Source organism: Brassica oleracea, chromosome C4 (assembly GCF_000695525.1).
Source record: "Brassica oleracea var. oleracea cultivar TO1000 chromosome C4, BOL, whole genome shotgun sequence".
Classification (NCBI taxonomy): Eukaryota; Viridiplantae; Streptophyta; class Magnoliopsida; order Brassicales; family Brassicaceae; genus Brassica; species Brassica oleracea.
In genome coordinates this window covers 20,061,748-20,079,889 of record NC_027751.1, presented here as the reverse complement: position 1 = coordinate 20,079,889, position 18,142 = coordinate 20,061,748, and the positions used below count along the sequence as shown (strand labels likewise).

The 18,142-nt window shown below is 41.6% G+C and overlaps 1 protein-coding gene, 1 long non-coding RNA gene and 1 pseudogene across 2 annotated transcripts; all 3 read right to left on the bottom strand.

Annotated features, from left to right (window-relative positions):
• Positions 1-1,181: 1,181 nt before the first annotated feature.
• LOC106338341 lies at positions 1,182-3,847 on the bottom strand (annotated as a pseudogene).
• A 442-nt stretch (positions 3,848-4,289) lies between these two features.
• Positions 4,290-5,215, bottom strand: LOC106340488. The gene is made up of 3 exons (XR_001269413.1): positions 5,132-5,215; positions 4,497-4,710; positions 4,290-4,361 (listed from the first exon to the last, which is right to left on the bottom strand). It is a non-coding gene; the product is annotated as an uncharacterized LOC106340488 (long non-coding RNA).
• Positions 5,216-11,306: 6,091 nt separating this feature from the next.
• Positions 11,307-14,455, bottom strand: LOC106338340. The gene is made up of 3 exons (XM_013777344.1): positions 14,301-14,455; positions 11,713-12,310; positions 11,307-11,450 (listed from the first exon to the last, which is right to left on the bottom strand). The coding sequence occupies exons 1-3, from the start codon at positions 14,453-14,455 to the stop codon at positions 11,307-11,309; spliced, it is 897 nt and encodes a 298-aa protein (XP_013632798.1).
• Positions 14,456-18,142: the final 3,687 nt, after the last annotated feature.

The window sequence follows — 18,142 nt, the reverse complement described above, 5'->3', positions numbered from 1 at the left end:
TCAGTGGAATAAGTATTCCACTCTTACGCCTGCTGGTTTGCTATCTCCATTACCGATTCCGTTACAAGTGTGGTCTGATATTAGCCTTGATTTCGTGGAAGGGTTGCCAATCTCCAGAGGGTTTGATGTTATCATGGTGGTGGTTGACAGATTGTCGAAATACGCACACTTCATTCCTCTACGCCATCTGTATAATGCGAAGGGAGTAGCAGACGCCTTCATCAAAGAGGTGATCAGACTCCACGGATTTCCTGAGACGATGGTTTCTCACAGAGATAAGATATTCTTGAGCAGATTTTGGGAGGAGTTGTTTAAGACGCAAGGAACCATTTTACACAAGAGTACAGCTTACCATCCTCAATCAGATGGACAAACTGAGATGGTTAACCGATGCCTTGAAGCTTATTTTAGGTGCTTTATGGGAAGGAAGCCGACTTCTTGGTCTCAATGGTTACCTTGGGCTGAATACTGGTATAACACGTCTTACCACTCATCAACAAAGTCGACTCCTTTCAAGGCTCTGTATGGACGTGATCCCCCGAAGCTGTTGAGATTTGGGGACGTTCCTATAGCCAATGCAGAGGTTGAAGTGCTGATCCAAGACTGTGATGCGTTGTTGCAAGAGCTACGTGACAATTTGGCTTCGGCTCAAACGAGAATGCAGGTATCAGCTAACAAAAGGAGAAGAGATGTTGAGTTTAAAGTAGGCGAGTGGGTATTTCTGAAATTGAGACCATACCGACAGGTCTCAGTAGCTAGTGGAAGGGCAGAAAAGTTGGCTCCGAGATACTTTGGTCCCTATCAGGTGGAAAAGAGGATTGGGAAGGTAGCATACCGTCTAATCTTACCAGCTAACAGCCTCATTCATCCTGTGTTCCATGTTTCACAGCTGAAGCAGGCAGTGGAACCCACGTCAGAGTACAGGAGATTACGCTGATCCTTTCTTCCTCACTTGAATGGAACACTGAGCCTGCAGATATCTTGAGCATTCGACAATCAACAGAGACCGGTCAACCTGAGGTGCTAGTGAAGTGGTCGGGGTTACCAGATTTTGAGTGTACATGGGAACCTGTGGAGAGGCTAGCTGAGCAATTTCCTCAGTTTCAGCTTGAGGACAAGCTGTGTCTTTTGTGGGGGGGGTGGGGTATTGATAAGTTAGCGGTACCGTTGGCTTACGTGCAGAGGAAGCAACGAATGAGGAAAAGAGTTAGAAGTGGCTAATGAAGAAGATAAGAGGAGTGGGAGAGACTCTGACTTAGAAGGAAGCTTAGCAGAGTCTATTATTGAATAAATGAAGTGATGTCGTTTTATTAAGTATTGCAGTATTTATATGTCTGAGTTGTAAACATTTGGGTTTATCAAATATACAACAAGCATTCTTATCTTCTTAACCGATTTCTTCTCTCTCGAACCTCCCTTTTCTCTATTATCCCTAATCCCCTTTCTGTCACAGATAAACCCTAGTTTATCAAACACTCAACTTCTTCTTCTTGCTCTTATGATCAATCTCTTTCTCGAAGTAACTATGAACCACTTGCTTGTCGGAGACGTTACCAACCAAAACAGTACTCACAAGAGTCTTCCCGGTCTTAGGGCACGTGATGTTACCGGCAGAGAACCACTTCGTGATAGAGCTCCGATCATACGTGTGACCAGTTTCCAAAACCACTGGATCATTCATAATCTCTAGAGAAATTGGACAACGTAGATCATCAACTTTTAAGCCACGAATAATCACATACTCTTCTTCTTCTTCTTCTTCTTCTTTCTTATCTTCGTCTTCATCAATACCTTCAAGTATCACACATCTGCAGTAGCATATGAATCCTATCAAGCTACTAAGAAGCTCGATTTCGTTCTTGTCTTTCTTCTCTACTCTAATCTCTTCTCTTAAGAAACCAATCTCTTTGACACAATAGCTCCATGTTCGGACACCAATGTGATCAAGTACCCGGAGTACTTCATCTTGGTTCGGTTTAATTCTGTTCTCGAACAGATTAAAGATCCAATAGACTGAGTCTATGGCCCGTTTGTCATCCCGGTTGGGTCTTGCTTCGTATTTACGGGTCTGACAGATTAACAGATAGATTAGCTAGTTGACTTCTTTGGGTAAGTCAACGGATCCTACTGGAAAAGTATCAAGGCATGTGGATATGGATCTGGTCAAGACCTGGAAATGAGATGAGACTTGGTCGGAGTTTATCAACATATAAAGCTTAGCTCCTTCTCGTGTACAGTCTTGTAATAAAAACTTGAGTTTTCGGAAGATGACGTGTAACTCTGAGAGGCTTAAGATTGCTGAACGAGGAAAGGAGCGACATGCCGGTAGTTTTCTGACCCGGATTTCTTGGAAGATGACCATGAGATTGTGGATATGTCGGAAAGTTTCTTTGGCGTTTCCTTTGATGGTGGAGAAGTGTTTTGATTTGAAGCTGAGAATCTTGCCGGCGATTTCTAACAGTGAGTTGATGAGTGTGGTTATGGAGATAGATTCACATGGATGTACTGCTGGAAAAGTTAGAATCCGACGATCAGACATGGTTTGGTTTGTGTGTGTGGATGACGATGATATTTTCAAGTGTTTTGAGGTTCTGTATATTTGGGTTGTGAAGATATATACACTTCGTTTGGGGTTTTGATTTTTCAACTCTATACATAATTGTGATACGTTTAGAGGTCTGATTAGTTGGTAAACTTTGGGGTCTGTAAGTTTGCCACGTGATATACCATGGCGATGATGTGTATGTGGGGCCAATTTTTCATGAGTGTATGGATGGTAGGGAGCTGGGCATTGATGCTTGTTACTCGGTCAATACTTGCTATTTGACTCTGTACTCAGCTTGAAAAAGCAAGTACTTGACTTTGTCAAATCAAGTAGCAAGTCCGAAAATCTTACTACTTGCAAGTACAAGTCAAGTATCAAATATTACGATTTTTTCTAATACTCGACCCGTTACTTGTTTTATTACTTGTTATTGGTTCTAAAAATATATATGACCTATTAAAATACTTGTTTTACTTCTGACATTGTAATAAAAATTAAAAATATTATTCTTAAGGTATTTTATATTATAAGTACTTATTTTGAATGGGTTATATACACACACTAAATCAAATTACTTGAATTAATTGAATAAAGTATCAAGTATATGGAGAAATAAAAGTATATATTCCATGTTTAGTTGTACTTATCAGTTTTGGTACATTTAATTTTAAAATTTTAAACCTAAATAAACAAGTATCAAGTATTACCAAGTAATTTACAAGTATTAAAAATATAGTCAAGTACTTGATTACTAAGTACTTGATCGGATCAAGTACAAGTACAAGCCAAAAATTCTAATACTCGCACAAGGCAAATCAAGTAGCGAATATGGCAAAAATACCAAGTACCCGGCTTGCGCCCAGGCCTTTGGATGGAGGTAACTGGCAATTTTGTATGACCTTTCTGATAGTTTTCCTCCTTCAATTATTATTTTTAGTTCTTGTCTGTAGTTTAGATAAACAGAACTTTGGGCTTCTCTCTCTTCTTTAGAGAGAGATAAAATCTCTCTTACCCTTTTATCAAATACAAAACCCTTCAGAGGGGGAGAGATAAAGCCGATTCTTTTGTTTGTAATATAGTTTCGATCGCTTAATCGATTTTGATTTCCGGTTGCGGATTTTCTCTTCGGTTAGCAGAATTTTGTTGTGTTTCAAGTCAAACTAAAGCTGTTCTTGAACTTCTAACCTTACAAAATTCCCTCTTGCTAGATTCTTCTCCCTGGTTGGTTGGTGGAGACTTTAACGAGATCACTCACCCAGCAGAGCACTCTGCATCCACTGTCACTTCATTCACTCCCCACATCGTTGAGTTCAACACCTGTCTCAGTCAACTTGAAATCAGAGACCTGAGGTTCCATGGTCCGAGATTCACTTGGTCGAACAAGTGCTCTGAAAACCCCATTGCAAAGAAAATTGATCGAGCCTTGATCAACGAGCACTGGCTTGACCTCTACCCCAACAGCCTAGCTAAATTCCTACCTCCTGAATTTTCTGATCACTCACCCTGTTGCATTATCCTTGACAGCCCTCTCCCCCTAGCCGGAACCAAACCCTTCAAAATTTTCAACTACCTGACCTCTCATCCTGACTTCCTCTCCCTGGTGGCTGAGTTTTGGACTTGCACTGAAACTGAAATTCACACTCTTGCTTTGTTGAGTACTAAACATAAAGAGTTAAAGAGAGAGTTAAAGAGATTAAATAAAGAAAACTTCTCAGAGATTCAAAAAAGAGTGATTGAAACTAACAGTTTGTTTACCCATGCGCAGGTTTTATCTCTTCAACAACCAACATGTCCCAACTTTGCTGCAGAAAAAGAGCTGCGAGACAAATTGAACATGCTCAGAAGAGTGGAAGAAGAATATTTCAAACAACTATCTAGAATCAACTGGCTAAAGTGCGGAGATCTTAATACCAGCTACTTTCAGAAAGTAGCAAAGGCTAGGAAAGCTTACAATACGATCACCATCCTCATCGGTATGAATGGTTTTGAAGCCACTTCTCCAGAGGACATCGGCAACATCGCAGTATCTCATTTCCAAAGCATTCTTGGGCCTCCAACTCACAAAACATCACCAGTTTCGATTTCACAGGTTGCTGACTTGATTCGCACGGACTGGTTCTCTATCTCTCCAGCACAGTCTGCTCAGCTTTCCTCGATTCCCTCTCCTGCAGACATAACAAAAACTATGTTCAGACTCAACCAGAATAAAAGTCCCGGTCCAGATGGTTTTACTTCGGGTTTCTACAAAGCATCTTGGGGAATCTTAGGGACATAAGTAATCAATGCCATAATCGCTTTCTTTAACTCCTCTTCTCTCCCACAAGCCACAAACTCTACCATCCTTACCCTTTTACCTAAATTCCCTGGAGCTACAGTTATAAAAGATTATTGACCTATTTCATGCTGCAATACCCTCTACAAAGTCATCTCTAAACTCCTAGTGGGTCGCCTAAAACCCCTTCTCCCCTCTATCATTCTACCTAACCAAACAGCTTTCATCAAAGGGCGATTACTAATGGAAAATTGCTTACTTGCGGCTGAGATAGTGTATGGTTATCATAATCAAAGAGGACAGAAGAAGCTCACCTTAAAGATTGATATAGCCAAGGGATTTGACTCAGTCAGATGGGACTTTCTCACTGCTTGCCTCCATGCGCTCAACCTTCCTGACATGTACATTCAGTGGCTCACTTCTTGCTACTCTACTCCATCCTTCTCTGTGGGCATCAACGGGAGACTCCATGGGTTCTTCAGTGGTACTAAGGGGCTGCGCCAAGCGATCCCCTTTCACCATACCTGTTCGGAATTGTCATGAATATACTATCTCAAAAGCTAAATGAAGCAGTGCAGTCAGGCCGATTTGGTTATCATCCTAATTGCCAAAATTCAAGTCTCACCCACTTATGCTTTGCCGATGATATTCTCATATTTACTGGTGGTTCTTCTAACTCTGTCCAAGGAGTTCTCCAGGTCTTAGAAGAATTCAAAGCCTTCTCTGGACTAGCCATAAGTGTGGAGAAGTCCTGCTTCTTTCCATGTGGGTTAACTGAAGATGAGACGACTTCCATTGTTTCTACCACTGGCATCCCTGTTGGTTCCCTTCCCGTACGATACCTAGGCTTACCGCTTAACTCCAAGAAGCTCTCAATTGCCAATTGTGAACCACTCTGGCAACAGGTCAGATCCAAAATCAACTCATGGACATCAAAATATATATCCTTTGCAGGCAGACAAGTGCTCATTTCTACAGTCATAGCTGGCATAACAAATTTCTGGTGTGGAGCTTTTGTCTTACCAAAAGAATGTATCCACGCAATAGATAAAATGTGCAACGCATTTCTCTGGAAAGGCACCCTTGAAGGTAGATATGTGGCTAGAGTTGCTTGGGACAAAGTCACCCAGCCGAAACGTTGTGGAGGCTTAGGTCTCAGGAACCTAGAGCTCTGGAACACAACTTGTACCATCAAACTCTTATGGTTGCTCCTGTTCAGAACGGAATCAGTGTGGGTTGCTTGGATACACCAAAATGTTATAAAAGATGAAAGCATTTGGCAAATGAAACCGAAACAGTCCCATACATGGCTATTCAAGCAGATCCTTGCGATCAGGCAAACTGCAATTCAATGGGCAATAATAGATCCAGGCAATGGCATTGATGTTAGCTTTTGGTTTTATCTGTGGACTAAGTATGGCCAGCTTATCAGCTTCATAGGCCCCCTAGGATCCCGACAAACAGGCATCCCTCTTTCCACTACGGTTGCTGAACTCTGGAGAAATGATTCTTGGACGCTTCAATCAGCTCGCCACAACCGAATGGAGGAACTACTAACTCATTTGACAACGATCAACCTCTCAGACACACCAAGCTTCCCACAATTGATTGTCAATGGCAGACAACAGCGATCCTTCTCAAGTTCTCTCATCTACCAATCTCTACAGGAGCCTCTTCCCAATGTTCCTTGGTACCGCCTGATCTGGATCAAGAAAGGTATTCCTAAACACAAATCGCTGGCATGGCTGATGCTATTGAATCGATGCCCTACTCGGGATCGTCTCTTGTCATGGAACCTTCAAACAGATCCGTCTTGCCTCCTTTGTAATCAAGTGAATGAAAGCAGAGACCATATCTACTTTACCTGCTCCTTCTCGAGTGATGTCTGGAACCATTTCTCTTCTCGATTTAACATTAACTCAGCATCAAGTTCATGGGATGACATTGCTCAATCTCTCCTGTCTCAATCTACCTCTGCGAATCACAAATACCTTTCCATTCTTACTTGGCAAGAATCACAAATACCTTTCCATTCTTACTTGGCAAGCGGTGATTTACAATATATGGTGGGAAAGGAACGAACGGCTTCACCGCGGGAACCACCGATCCGTGGATCAGATCATAGCAAAAACCACCACAATCATCAAGAACAGAATTTCCGCCATGCGTCCTGAGAACAACTCACTAGCCAGTGATCTGATGCAGTACTGGTTTCTCCATTTCCCGTGATACTTCGTCGTTAGTTTCGAGTCGCGTTCCAATCGCACTACGGTTCCGTCTCATCTCGTCTCTCGTTTCCTTTCTTTAGTTAGTGATTGGGCCTTCATTTTCTAAAATGGTTCAGGGTTCTTATTGGGTTTCTAAAGGGTTTATTTCTATTGTTGGTCTTGTAACCACTCTTGCCACAATATTTTAATTTAATGCACAAATCAGTTCAAAAAAAAAAATTCTGTTATTGCCTTTGTTTGATTTCAGTTAAATAAAAAAATTGATCTCGCCTTTCACTATGTTTCTCTAATCCAATCTCGTAAGCTGATGAGCAGACACCTTCTTCATCGATCACTTTAATCTCCATCGACGAGAATCAGTCTTTACTAATAGATTAGTCACAACTGGCAGTTAGGTAAAGAATCTCTAATCGATGGATGATTAAGTTTGATGGTTTCTTAAGTTGATTTGAAGCTAGGTTCAGAAGAGTCAGCGGCAAAGGATCAAGCTTGGATCTGACTTGAGTTTTTCCGTTGCAATTACGGTGATTAAAGCCTCTCTGTCTCAAGAGGTATCGGTTTAGGTGAAAGGTTTTATAGAGTACAAGATTAAGCAAACCCAATCTTGCTGTGGTCCAAAGGAAGAAGAAAGATGGGCTGCACGTCGACAAAGCTCTTCGGTGGTTGTGTTGCTGTATCATGCATGATCGACACGTGTCCCGGGGACATGAAGTAATTGTTAATCCCATGTTGCCGCGTGTCCTGAGGAGATGAAGCAATTGTTGTTCGTGGAAGTAATCAACAATTTTTTTATTTTGGTTTTTTAATGTTTCCTTACTGGGCCTCGTGCTGTAAAATAGAAGCTTATGTATTCCAATCTTTCTTTGCCTTTTGAGCTATAATGAAATGAAAGATCAGTCGACAAAAAAAAAAGATAAACAGAACTTTCAATTTTGATTGATCCAAGGACGAAAGTAGGAAACTTCGAGGATGTTACTATTGTATCACAACCTTAATCACACGAACTCGTATCACGTCGAGATTGATCACACAAGTATAACAATACCTCAATTCTTATTGCTTTAGAACTCACTCAAATCTAAAGCTCACAACACGTTAAGTTATACCACACATTGGTATCTCCTTATATAAGCCTCTAATTATCCTAAACTCATTAGGACTATCACAAATATATATTTGCTAATCCTTATAGATAAACATAGCTCATTAGAATTAGGTAACTTGTATCTTAAGTTATTTCAAGCTTATCTCAACATTTTCCCCCTTAAGTTTGAAATCTTTTTTCTTCAAATCTTCCATCCCAATGAAACTTCTCATTTCTTGAAACTTGATTCTCCCTAGTGCTTTAGTCAAGATATCAGCCTTTTGTTTATCTCCCGAAACATGCTCCACTTCGATTTGATCCTTCTCCACACATTCTCTTATGAAGTGATATCGAGAATGTATGTGTTTACTTCTTCCATGGAAGACTGGGTTCTTGGTAAGAGCTATGGCTGATTGATTATCGATCCGTATAGTTACTTTCTCATTGGGACGTCCGGTGACTTCACTTAGCAACTCTTGTAACCATAAGGCTTGTCTTGCTGCTTCCTTTCCAGCCATGAACTCCGCTTCACACGATGATAATGCAACAACATCATGTTTCTGTGAACACCAAGTAATCGGGCTTTCTCCAAGATAGAATATGTGGCCGGTTGTACCCTTACCATCATTAGGACAAGTGTTGTAGCTGCTGTCACTGTATCCAATAAGCCTTAGCACCTTCGAGGCTACTCGCTGAAACGTTAAACCGAAGCTCGCTGTTCCTTGTAAGTACCTTAAGCACTGCTTCATTGCGGCACCATGTGATGCTCTCGGGGAGTGCATATAACGCCTCAACACTCCGACGCTATAAGCCAAATCCGGTCGTGTGTGTAGTAGATACCGCAGACATCCAACGTTTCTTCTAAAACTTGTAGCATCGATTTCTTCCTCCGTTTCTGATTTAGACAACTTCAGCCCCGCCTCCATTGGTGTTTGTACTGATTTGCATTAGCACATTCCAGCTTCTTCTAAGTTCTTGAGTGCATATCGAGCGTCATTTAAGGTGATACCTTCTTCATGTTGATGAACTTTAATTCCGAGGTAGTATGTTAACACGCCAAGATCGCTCATATCAAACTTTGATGCCATTCTCTTCTTAAACTCTTCAATAACTCTTCGGCTCGTTCCTGTCACGAACAGGTCATCTACGTAGACGGCAACTATAAGGAGATGTCCGTTTACCAGCTTCTTATATACCGATGGCTCCTTTGTGCACTTGTCGAATTGCAACTCGACAAGTATCTTGTTAAGCTTCGTATTCCAGGCTCTCGGCGCTTGTCGCAATCCATACAACGCTTTGTTTAGTCTATAGACTTTATTTTCTTGACCCTTCTTCTCAAAACTTTCAGGCTGCAATACGTACACAACTTCTTTCAGTTCGCCATGGAGAAACGCTGTTTTTACATCCAGATGATGTACTTCTCACCCATTGGCTGCTGCTAATTGATAAGAAGTCGTATTGTCTCTAATCGAGCTACTGGAGTGAGGTGAACAAACTGTAACTGAAATTTGTGACGAGTCCTTTGTTTGGTCATATAACCATGGGCGATCGACGATGCATCCCTTTTTCTAACATGCAGGACCTCTGCGTTTCGTTTAATCTTGAAAACCCACTTCAAACCAATTGGCTTAGCTCCATATGGCAAATCGACCAGCACCAAAGTATCGTTTTTGACAATGGATTCGATCTCATCCTCACAAGCTCTCGTCCACTTCTTTGACTTCTTTGCTTCTGCGAAGCTTAAAGGCTCGTCATTGAGGCACATCAAAAATCTCTCGCCTTCTTCTAACGCGAACAAGAGGTAGTCCTCTAGGTACTTTGGTTTGTTAGACACTCGTGTCGATCGTCGTAGAACCGGCTGTGAAGCTTCTTCTTCTTCGGATTCGACCTCCTCTGTTTCGAGGTCGTTGCTCTGTTTTTCTGCATCGTCTTCCTCGTGCTCTGGTCTGGTGCCTTCAAGCTTGTCGAGCTTATCTACGTTAGACTTCTCTTCACATCTCTCTTCAATCACATGGTTCCCATATTCTCCAAGTGTCACAGTGAAACTCTCATCACTTTCATCTCGTTCAAGTTCGTTGCTGTTTTTATCCCAGTTCCAGCTCTTCGTTTCGTCGAACACGACGTCTCGACTCACGATCACTCTGCGACTTTCTGGATCAAACAAGTGATAAGCTTTTGATCCTGGTTCTGTTCCAAGATTCACCAACATCTTTGACCTATCATCTAGCTTCCTCAGCAGTGATTTCTCAACCTTTGCGTATCCGATGCATCCAAATACTCTAAGGTGATCGATGTTTGGCCTCTTCTCGTGATACAGTTCATATGGGGTTTTGTCTTTGAGTGCTCTTGTTGCGATCCGGTTCAAGAGATAGGTTGAATGTCGAGTTGCTTCTTCCCAGAAGTAATTTGGCATATTCATATGCTTTAGTATACTTCGAGTCATCTCCATCAAGGTCCTATTGCATCTTTCTACCACGCCATTCTGCTGTGGGCTGTACGGAGCGGTGAGGTGTCTCTTTATTCCTGATAGCTCGCAGTAGCCATTAAACTCATTAGAAACAAACTCTCCCCCTCTGTCTGTTCTAAACGTTCGAATCTTCTTTCCTGTTTCTTGTTCTACTAGACTTTTGAATTTTTTGAATGTCTCAAAAGGTTGGCTCTTCTCCGACATCAAAGAGGTCCACATGTACCTTGAGTAGTCGTCAATGAGAACAAATACGTAGCGAATTCCGGCTTGAATTCTTGGTGTTATCGGGCCACAAAGATCTCCATGTATCAGCTGTAGTTTCTCGGTGGCTCGATAGTGTGTGGCTTGCGGAAATACGCGTCTCGTTTGCTTTCCCATTAGGCATGAATGACAGACCTCGCTTTCAACGTTCATACTTGGCATTCCTATCACAACTGCTCGCCACTCATATGAACGTCACAACCTGCTTCGGTTGCTTGGCCTAAACTGATTATATTGCTCTTTAAAGCGGGAATATAATACACATCTGTCATCTTCCTTGACTCTCCGTTCATGTCAATGAATGATATCGTTCCTTTGCCTCTGATATCAATGCGGGAATCATCTCCGAAGCGTACTTTTCCTGTGATTGCTTTGTTGAAGGAGGAAAAATATCGCTTATCTCCTGTCATGTGGTTACTTGCGCCGTTGTCGAGGTACCACATGTTTTCTCATGCATTCGTCTCGAACTTCTCCGGGACTACGTTCTTCTCATTCAAGAAGACCAGCTCGTGCATCATGAGCTTGTCTGCGTTCTGCGTCTCATTATTCTCGACTTTGTGTTTCTTGGAGCTTGAGACGAAGATCTGGGCAGTCTGCAACAAAGTGTCCGGTTTTATCACACCGATAACATGTTATCCTTGAGTAGTCAAAGTTTCTTCCACGTCCTCTTCCTCTACCAAAGTAGCGTCCTCCTCGACCTCTACCTCTATAATCTCTGTTATAACCCCGACCTTGATAGCCACCAGAATTTGCCGATCCTCAATTGTCGCTTTGATTAGACTAATATTTTTGACTTTCGCTATTTGCATACATAAGTTTTCCTTTTTCTTCTTCTGCTTCTGTTTCTTCAGATACACGTTCTTCATATGCTTTTAAACGCCCTATTATGTCTTCAAAACCTGTATTGTTTAGGTCTAGCACTTGTTCCAAAGAAGCCACGATTTGTATGTACTTCTTTCTTGGGAGACACTTAAGGAACTTTCGGACGAGTTTTGGTTCTTCAATATTGACTCCTAGCGCCGTAGATTTTGATGAAATCTCAGAGAGTTTTCCAGCAAAGTCATCAATCTTCTCGGAGTCTTTCATCTGCAACTGATCAAACTCAGCCATTAATGTTTGCAGTTGTGCCTCTCTTACTCTTTCGGCTCCCATATGTCTCAGTTTAATCGCATCCCACACTTTATTTGCTGTATCAAGATCTCCTACTTGAAGTATAAGAGCTTCTGGGATAGATTGGAACAACAAGGCCGTAGCCAAGTCGTTTTTATCGCCATCTGCAGATTCTGTCTCAATCACTTCCCAAGCTTTGTGTACCTTCAACGTTATCTTCATTCTCATAGCCCATACCGTGTAGTTGCTCGAGGTGAGCATCGGACACTTAATGGACGAGGAACTTCCGCCTTCTTTCTTCATCGTCACCGGAATCACTTCTCCCATATCTTCTTCTGAAGCTCTGATACCACTTATTGTATCACAACCTTAATCACACGAACTCGTATCACGTCGAGATTGATCACACAAGTATAATAAGACCTCAATTCTTATTGCTTTAGAACTCACTCAAATCTAAAGGTCACAACACATTAAGTTATACCACATATTGGTATCTCCTTATATAAGACTCTAATTATCCTAAACTCATTAGGTCTATCACAAATATATATTTCCTAATCCTTATAGATAAACATAGCTCATTAGGATTAGGTAACTTGTATCTTAAGTTATTTAAAGCTTATCTCAACAGTTATGAAAATTTGTCACAGATTTTTTCTAGAGATAATTGACAACCATTCCTCTATTTGGTTTTCAGTAAAGTAATATTTTTTAATTACAGGCTAAATTTATTAATTTTTCAGACAATTGGTTTTCTTGTCACAACTATTTTTTTTTGTAACAATTGTTACGACCATTCTTGAATGACTACTTTTCAGCGGGGAATAGGCTTTGCTTCTTCCTAGCGATCGCTCATTTTTTTAGTTGGGAGTCATAGGTCGTGCATTTTTCTTATACATAATCTAATCTGTTCAGATAATAAATAATATATTGCTATTTATAGTGTGTGATTGATTATCAATTAGAATAACATGGTAGAAAAATATGGTGAAAATGAGAGGGATAGAAAATAATGAAGTTGGAGTAAACTTTTTCATAATTGTTGAGGTAAGATTTACTCTACTTTTACTGTTTTTTTTCTCATTTTTTAAAGTAAATGAGACGGAATTATTTTTACCGATTGGATGAAAGTATAGTAAATTGGCTGAAATAATTATCCATCCACTTTAATTTACTCTAACTCTACCGTACGGTCATACCCATAGATAGTGAAACATTTTTGGCCAAATGCGAGAAAGCTAAACCACTTTAACATTGCTTTCTCTTTTTTTTTTAAGATTTAAAATATCCAATATTCCAAAAATAAAATTCTGTAATAGTCAATTTTTTCAAAGTTGTTTTGGAGGGAGCCTCGGTACCTCGACTAAATTTAGTTAATGCATATAATAATAAGAATATATGCCTTCGATGAATTTTTTTCTATTAGGATAAATATTGGTTTTAGACACTAACTGGAAGAAAGATATTTTCATGGCTGGAAGAAAGATATTTTTCTGTCTTATTTTATTGATTTTTTTACAAAGAGACTTAAGGCCCCACACATGAACAATTACCAAACATATTACAATATTAAAGAGGTGTTGCAACATGTCGTGATCCCGGTACACATCCGGGACACAAATTTAGGTTCCACCGCTCTTGGTTCAAGCGCCTTCGAACTGTTGCCGATAATGAGGACTTCCGTCTTTGATTTTTACCGGAAACTGCTGTAACACCTCCAATCGCTAAGCTCTTATACACCCTAAAAAAACCTTTAGCACTCGCCGAGACTAAAAACCAGAGGGACCACGATTAGCCGAGAATTAAATCAGAGGAAGCTTGAGCCGAGATAAAGGAAGATTCTATGCCATACCATTTGAAACGTCGCCCTTACCGAACCTACTTCAAGGAGACCAAAGACATGAATACAAACTGTTACGTACGAGGCTTTGAGGCCACCGATCCTGTATCATTATCGAAGGAAAGGTCCTGTCCAGCAGAAGGGAGAAGAAGCACGTGTGACTGAGTCAGGAAATATCTAGAGCTGCACGTGAGAAGAGAGAAGGAATAAGACGAGTGAGAGGAAGAAGATCGTTAGCAACAACCATTGAGAAGAGCACATGGGATGTTTGGTGACATGTAGATTCCTTTTACTTACTATAAACGATAGGAGAGAATAAGAGTTTGTTATCGATAGTGAAGATCGATAATTGTGTGAGGAGAGAGAGTATTTTTTAGTAAAACTCTAAATATTGTATTGCTTGTTCTCGAAGGAATTACATTTGCAGTTCTTTATAAGTGCAAGCTTTACATACGATTCGTAAAAAACTTGGTATAAGAGCAAGACGAACCTGGACGTTTGCGATGGCACCGAAGAAGGCCGATGACAAGGCGGTTGAGCAGAACCAGTGCGATGATGAGCGATTTGTGGCAATGGAAGGGAAGCTGACCACGATGGAGGAACGTATGGAGGCGAAGATGACCGAGATGATGAGGATGTTGCCATGGGTTTTGAGAAGCTCGATCTGAGGAAGGAGGATCAGATCGGAGGGGAAGTCCAGCGAAAGGAAGGGCGTTACCATGGTACCACTGGGAGAGAAATCGAAACCTATTCGTCAGCTGGGAGAAGATGAAAGTTCGGGTTCTGGAGCAGTTCTCACCAGCGCAAGATACTAGTATCGGCGAGCGACAACTCAGTACCCAACATACTAGCACGGCGTGCAGTCTCCGTCGGGATTTCATCGCGCTAGCATCCAATGCTCCCGAAATACCCGACCCGATATTGGAGATGGCGTTCTTAAATGGCCTCCGCCCGAAAATCAAAGCGGGGTGAAGATGATGGAGCCATGATGATGATGATGGAAGTCACGATTCTGGAAGAAGACTGGTCTGTCGGAGGAGAAACATCAGAGGAGGGGAGTGAGAACGTTGCTAGGGGAGGCCAAAGGGCTAATGGGCAATTTCAGGCCCAACAAGGGAGACAAGCCCAACAGACGGGACAATGCCAAACACAACAAAAAAACTGGCCCAGCCAGTCCGCCACGACGTCTCATAACGCTCCGAGCATAAAACCTAATCAAAATCGTTTGAAGGACCCATTTCGCCGTTTAACACTGGTGGAAGTGGCGATATGGAAGGCCGAAGGCTTGTGTTTCCAATGCGACGAGAAATACAACTATAATCACTGGTGTATGAAAGCGGAGCTGGTGGTTATGATGGTGTTGGAGGATGGAACAGAGATTGATGTGTCGAACTGCTCGGTGGAGGTGGAAGACGAGAGTCCGCCGGAGGAAGTTGAAGTGGCGGACATTTCTATAAGCTCGATAGTGGGCATATCGAAGTCGCAAACTATCAAGGTTCGAGGAACCCTAATGGGAAAGGATGTAGTGGTACTGATAGACAGCAGGGAAACCAATAATTTTGTATCAAAGGAAATGGTGAAGCTGCTAGACTTAGTGACTGATAGAACTCGGGGGTATAATGTGTTGACCGCTGGAGGAATCACGATCAAGAGAGTTAGGTAGTGCGGTGACTTTGAGCTGGTGCTGCAGGGCTGTACAATCACCTCAAGCTTCTTGCAATTGGAGCTGGGAAGTGTTGACGTGATCTTGGGAATACAGTGGCTTGAGACTTAGGGACAGATGAAAGTTAACTGGAAGCTCCAAATCCTTAAGTTCAAAGTGGGTGGTGAGAAGTATACACTAGAAGGAGATCTTAGTCTCTGTTGCTCCGCCGTATCTCTCAAGTCCATATGGAAGAGATGCAGCATGATGGGGAAGCAATTCTGATTGAGTATAATGGTATGCACCTGGAAGGGGACAGTCAAGGAAACAGTTGTGCAGTTCCGCATTAGTTGCAAGGTATTTCGGAGGAGTTTTCTGAAGTATTTGCGGAACTTAAAAGTCTGCCACCATCACGGGGTAAGGAGCATGTGATCATGTTGAAGAGTACTGCTAGCCCTGTGAGCGTAAGGCCTTTCTGATATCCGCAAGCACAACATGAAGAGAAAGAGAAGCAAGTTGCAACGATGCTCGCTGCGGGCATTATCAGAGATAGCAACAATTTGTTTTCAAGTCCAGTCTTGTTGGTCAAAAAGAAAGATGGAAGCTCGAGATTCTGCATGGATTACCGAGCTTTGAACAAGGCAACCATTGAAGATTTCTATCCAATACCTATGATTTATCAGTTACTGGACGAGCGACAAGGCGATGTGGTGTTTTTGAAGCTGGATCTGAAGGCCAGTTACTATCAGATTTTGGTAAAGGTAGAAGACGTGCAGAAGATGGCATTTCACACTCACGACGGGCACTACAAATTCTTAGTGATGCCCTTCGGATTGTCTAATGCACCGGCCACATTTCCATTACTTATGAATGAAGTGTTCCGGAGTTACTTGAGGAAGTTTGTTCTTGTGTTCTTTGACGACATTCTCGTGTATAGTCGGTCGAGAGAGAAACATGAGAATCATTTGAGAGGGTATTGGAGGTACTGAGGAATCAGAAGTTATACGCCAACATGAAGAAGTGTGAGTTTGGCAGTACAAGTATCGAGTACTTGGGGCACATTATTACCAAGGAGGGAGTAACAGCTGATGAGGGAAAGATATATTCTATGATGGACTGGGTGGAGCCTAAGACAGTAAAGGAGTTAAGGGGTTTCCTAGGCCTCACAGGGTACTACAGGTAGTTCGTGCAAGGGTATGGAGATATTGCCAGACCACTCACATCCTTACTATACAAAGATCAGTTCAAGTGGTCTGTGGAGGCAGCTGAGGCTTTCCATCAGTTGAAGTTAGCCATATCAATGGTGCCAATCCTCGCTTTACCTGATTTTGTTGAGTTATTTGTAGTGGAGTCAAATGCGTCGGGGGTGGGATTAGGCGCAATCTTGATTTAGAAGCAACGACCTATAGCCTATTTCAGCCAAGCATTAACAGAGAGAGTAGGTTTATGAAAGAGAACCCATGGCTATCCTGTTTGCCATTTAGAAATGGCACCATTATTTATTAGGAAGGAAGTTTGTCGTAAGAACTTACCAGAAGAGCCTGAAATTTCTCCTAGAGCAGAATGAGATCAACATAGAGTACCAACGATGGTTAAAGAAGATATTGGGGTTTGATTTAGACATGCATTACAAACCTGGTTTGGAAAACAAAGCCGCAAATGCTCTGTCACGCAAGAATCCGGTTCCAGAGCTCTTTTCTGCCTCGGTACCAGTGGCAATACAGTTGGAGGAAGTGGATTCTGAAGTGGAGAGAGATACGGAGTTGGCTAAGATAATTCAGGATCTCAAACATGACCCAACTCAGCATCCTGATTATGAGTTGCTTCAAGGGAGATTGTTAAGACAAAGAAAGCTGGTAGTGCCTTAGTCCTCGAGTCATATTGTCGTTATCTTGCGGGAGTGTCACGACAGTAAGTATGGAGGACACAGAGGAGTCCTGGAGACACAAAAACAGATTAGTGTATTGTTCTACTGGCCGGGGATGATGTCTGATATCAAGAAGTATGTGGCTGCTTATCAGACGTATCAACGCCATAAGTACTCCACTTCGGCTCCGGGAGGTCTGCTCCAGCCTTTGCCTATTCCAAACAGCATCTGAAAGACATTTTGCTTGACTTTATTAAGGGCTTACCTAAGTCGGAGGGGGTCAATACTATTCGTCTGGTGGTGGATCGACTGTCAAGTATGCACATTTTGTAAGCCTCAAGCCTCCCTTTACTGCTATAGATGTGGCTCTGGTGTTTGTACAGGAGATAGTCAAGCTTCATGGATTACCTAACACCATAGTTTCTCATTGCGATCACATATTTACGTAGGGGTGTTCAATCCGGATATCGGTTCGGTTTAGGTTTGGTTTTTTTTCGGTTTTCGGTATTTCGGTTAGTAAAATATAACTACCATTCTAAATACATATTTACTTCGGTTCGGTTCGGTTTATATACCGTCGGTTTTTGGTTTATGCGGTTTTATACCAAAAAAACATAATTATTTAGTTTGAGATCATATAAAATGAATTTTAGAGTCATATTGTCAACACAGTCATTTATTAAAAATATATTACATGTTCAAATAAATGAACAAAAACGTAAAAATGCTTCTACCATCAAATAAAATCATCAAATCTATAATTAAAATCAGAGCCTGAAATTTTGAAAATAAAAATATGAAACAAAACAGAAACATGAAAGAA

Coding starts and splice junctions, on each gene's coding strand:
- LOC106338340 (XM_013777344.1), bottom strand. CDS start 14,455: ATGGCAACATCCTCATCATCTCGGTCATCTTCGCCTCCATACGTTCCT. Junction 12,311..14,300: donor GTGCCATCGCAAACGTCCAG/GTTCGTCTTGCT, acceptor AAGTGGTATCAG/AGCTTCAGAAGAAGATATGG. Junction 11,451..11,712: donor TAAAAGCATATGAAGAACGT/GTATCTGAAGAA, acceptor ACTTTGTTGCAG/ACTGCCCAGATCTTCGTCTC.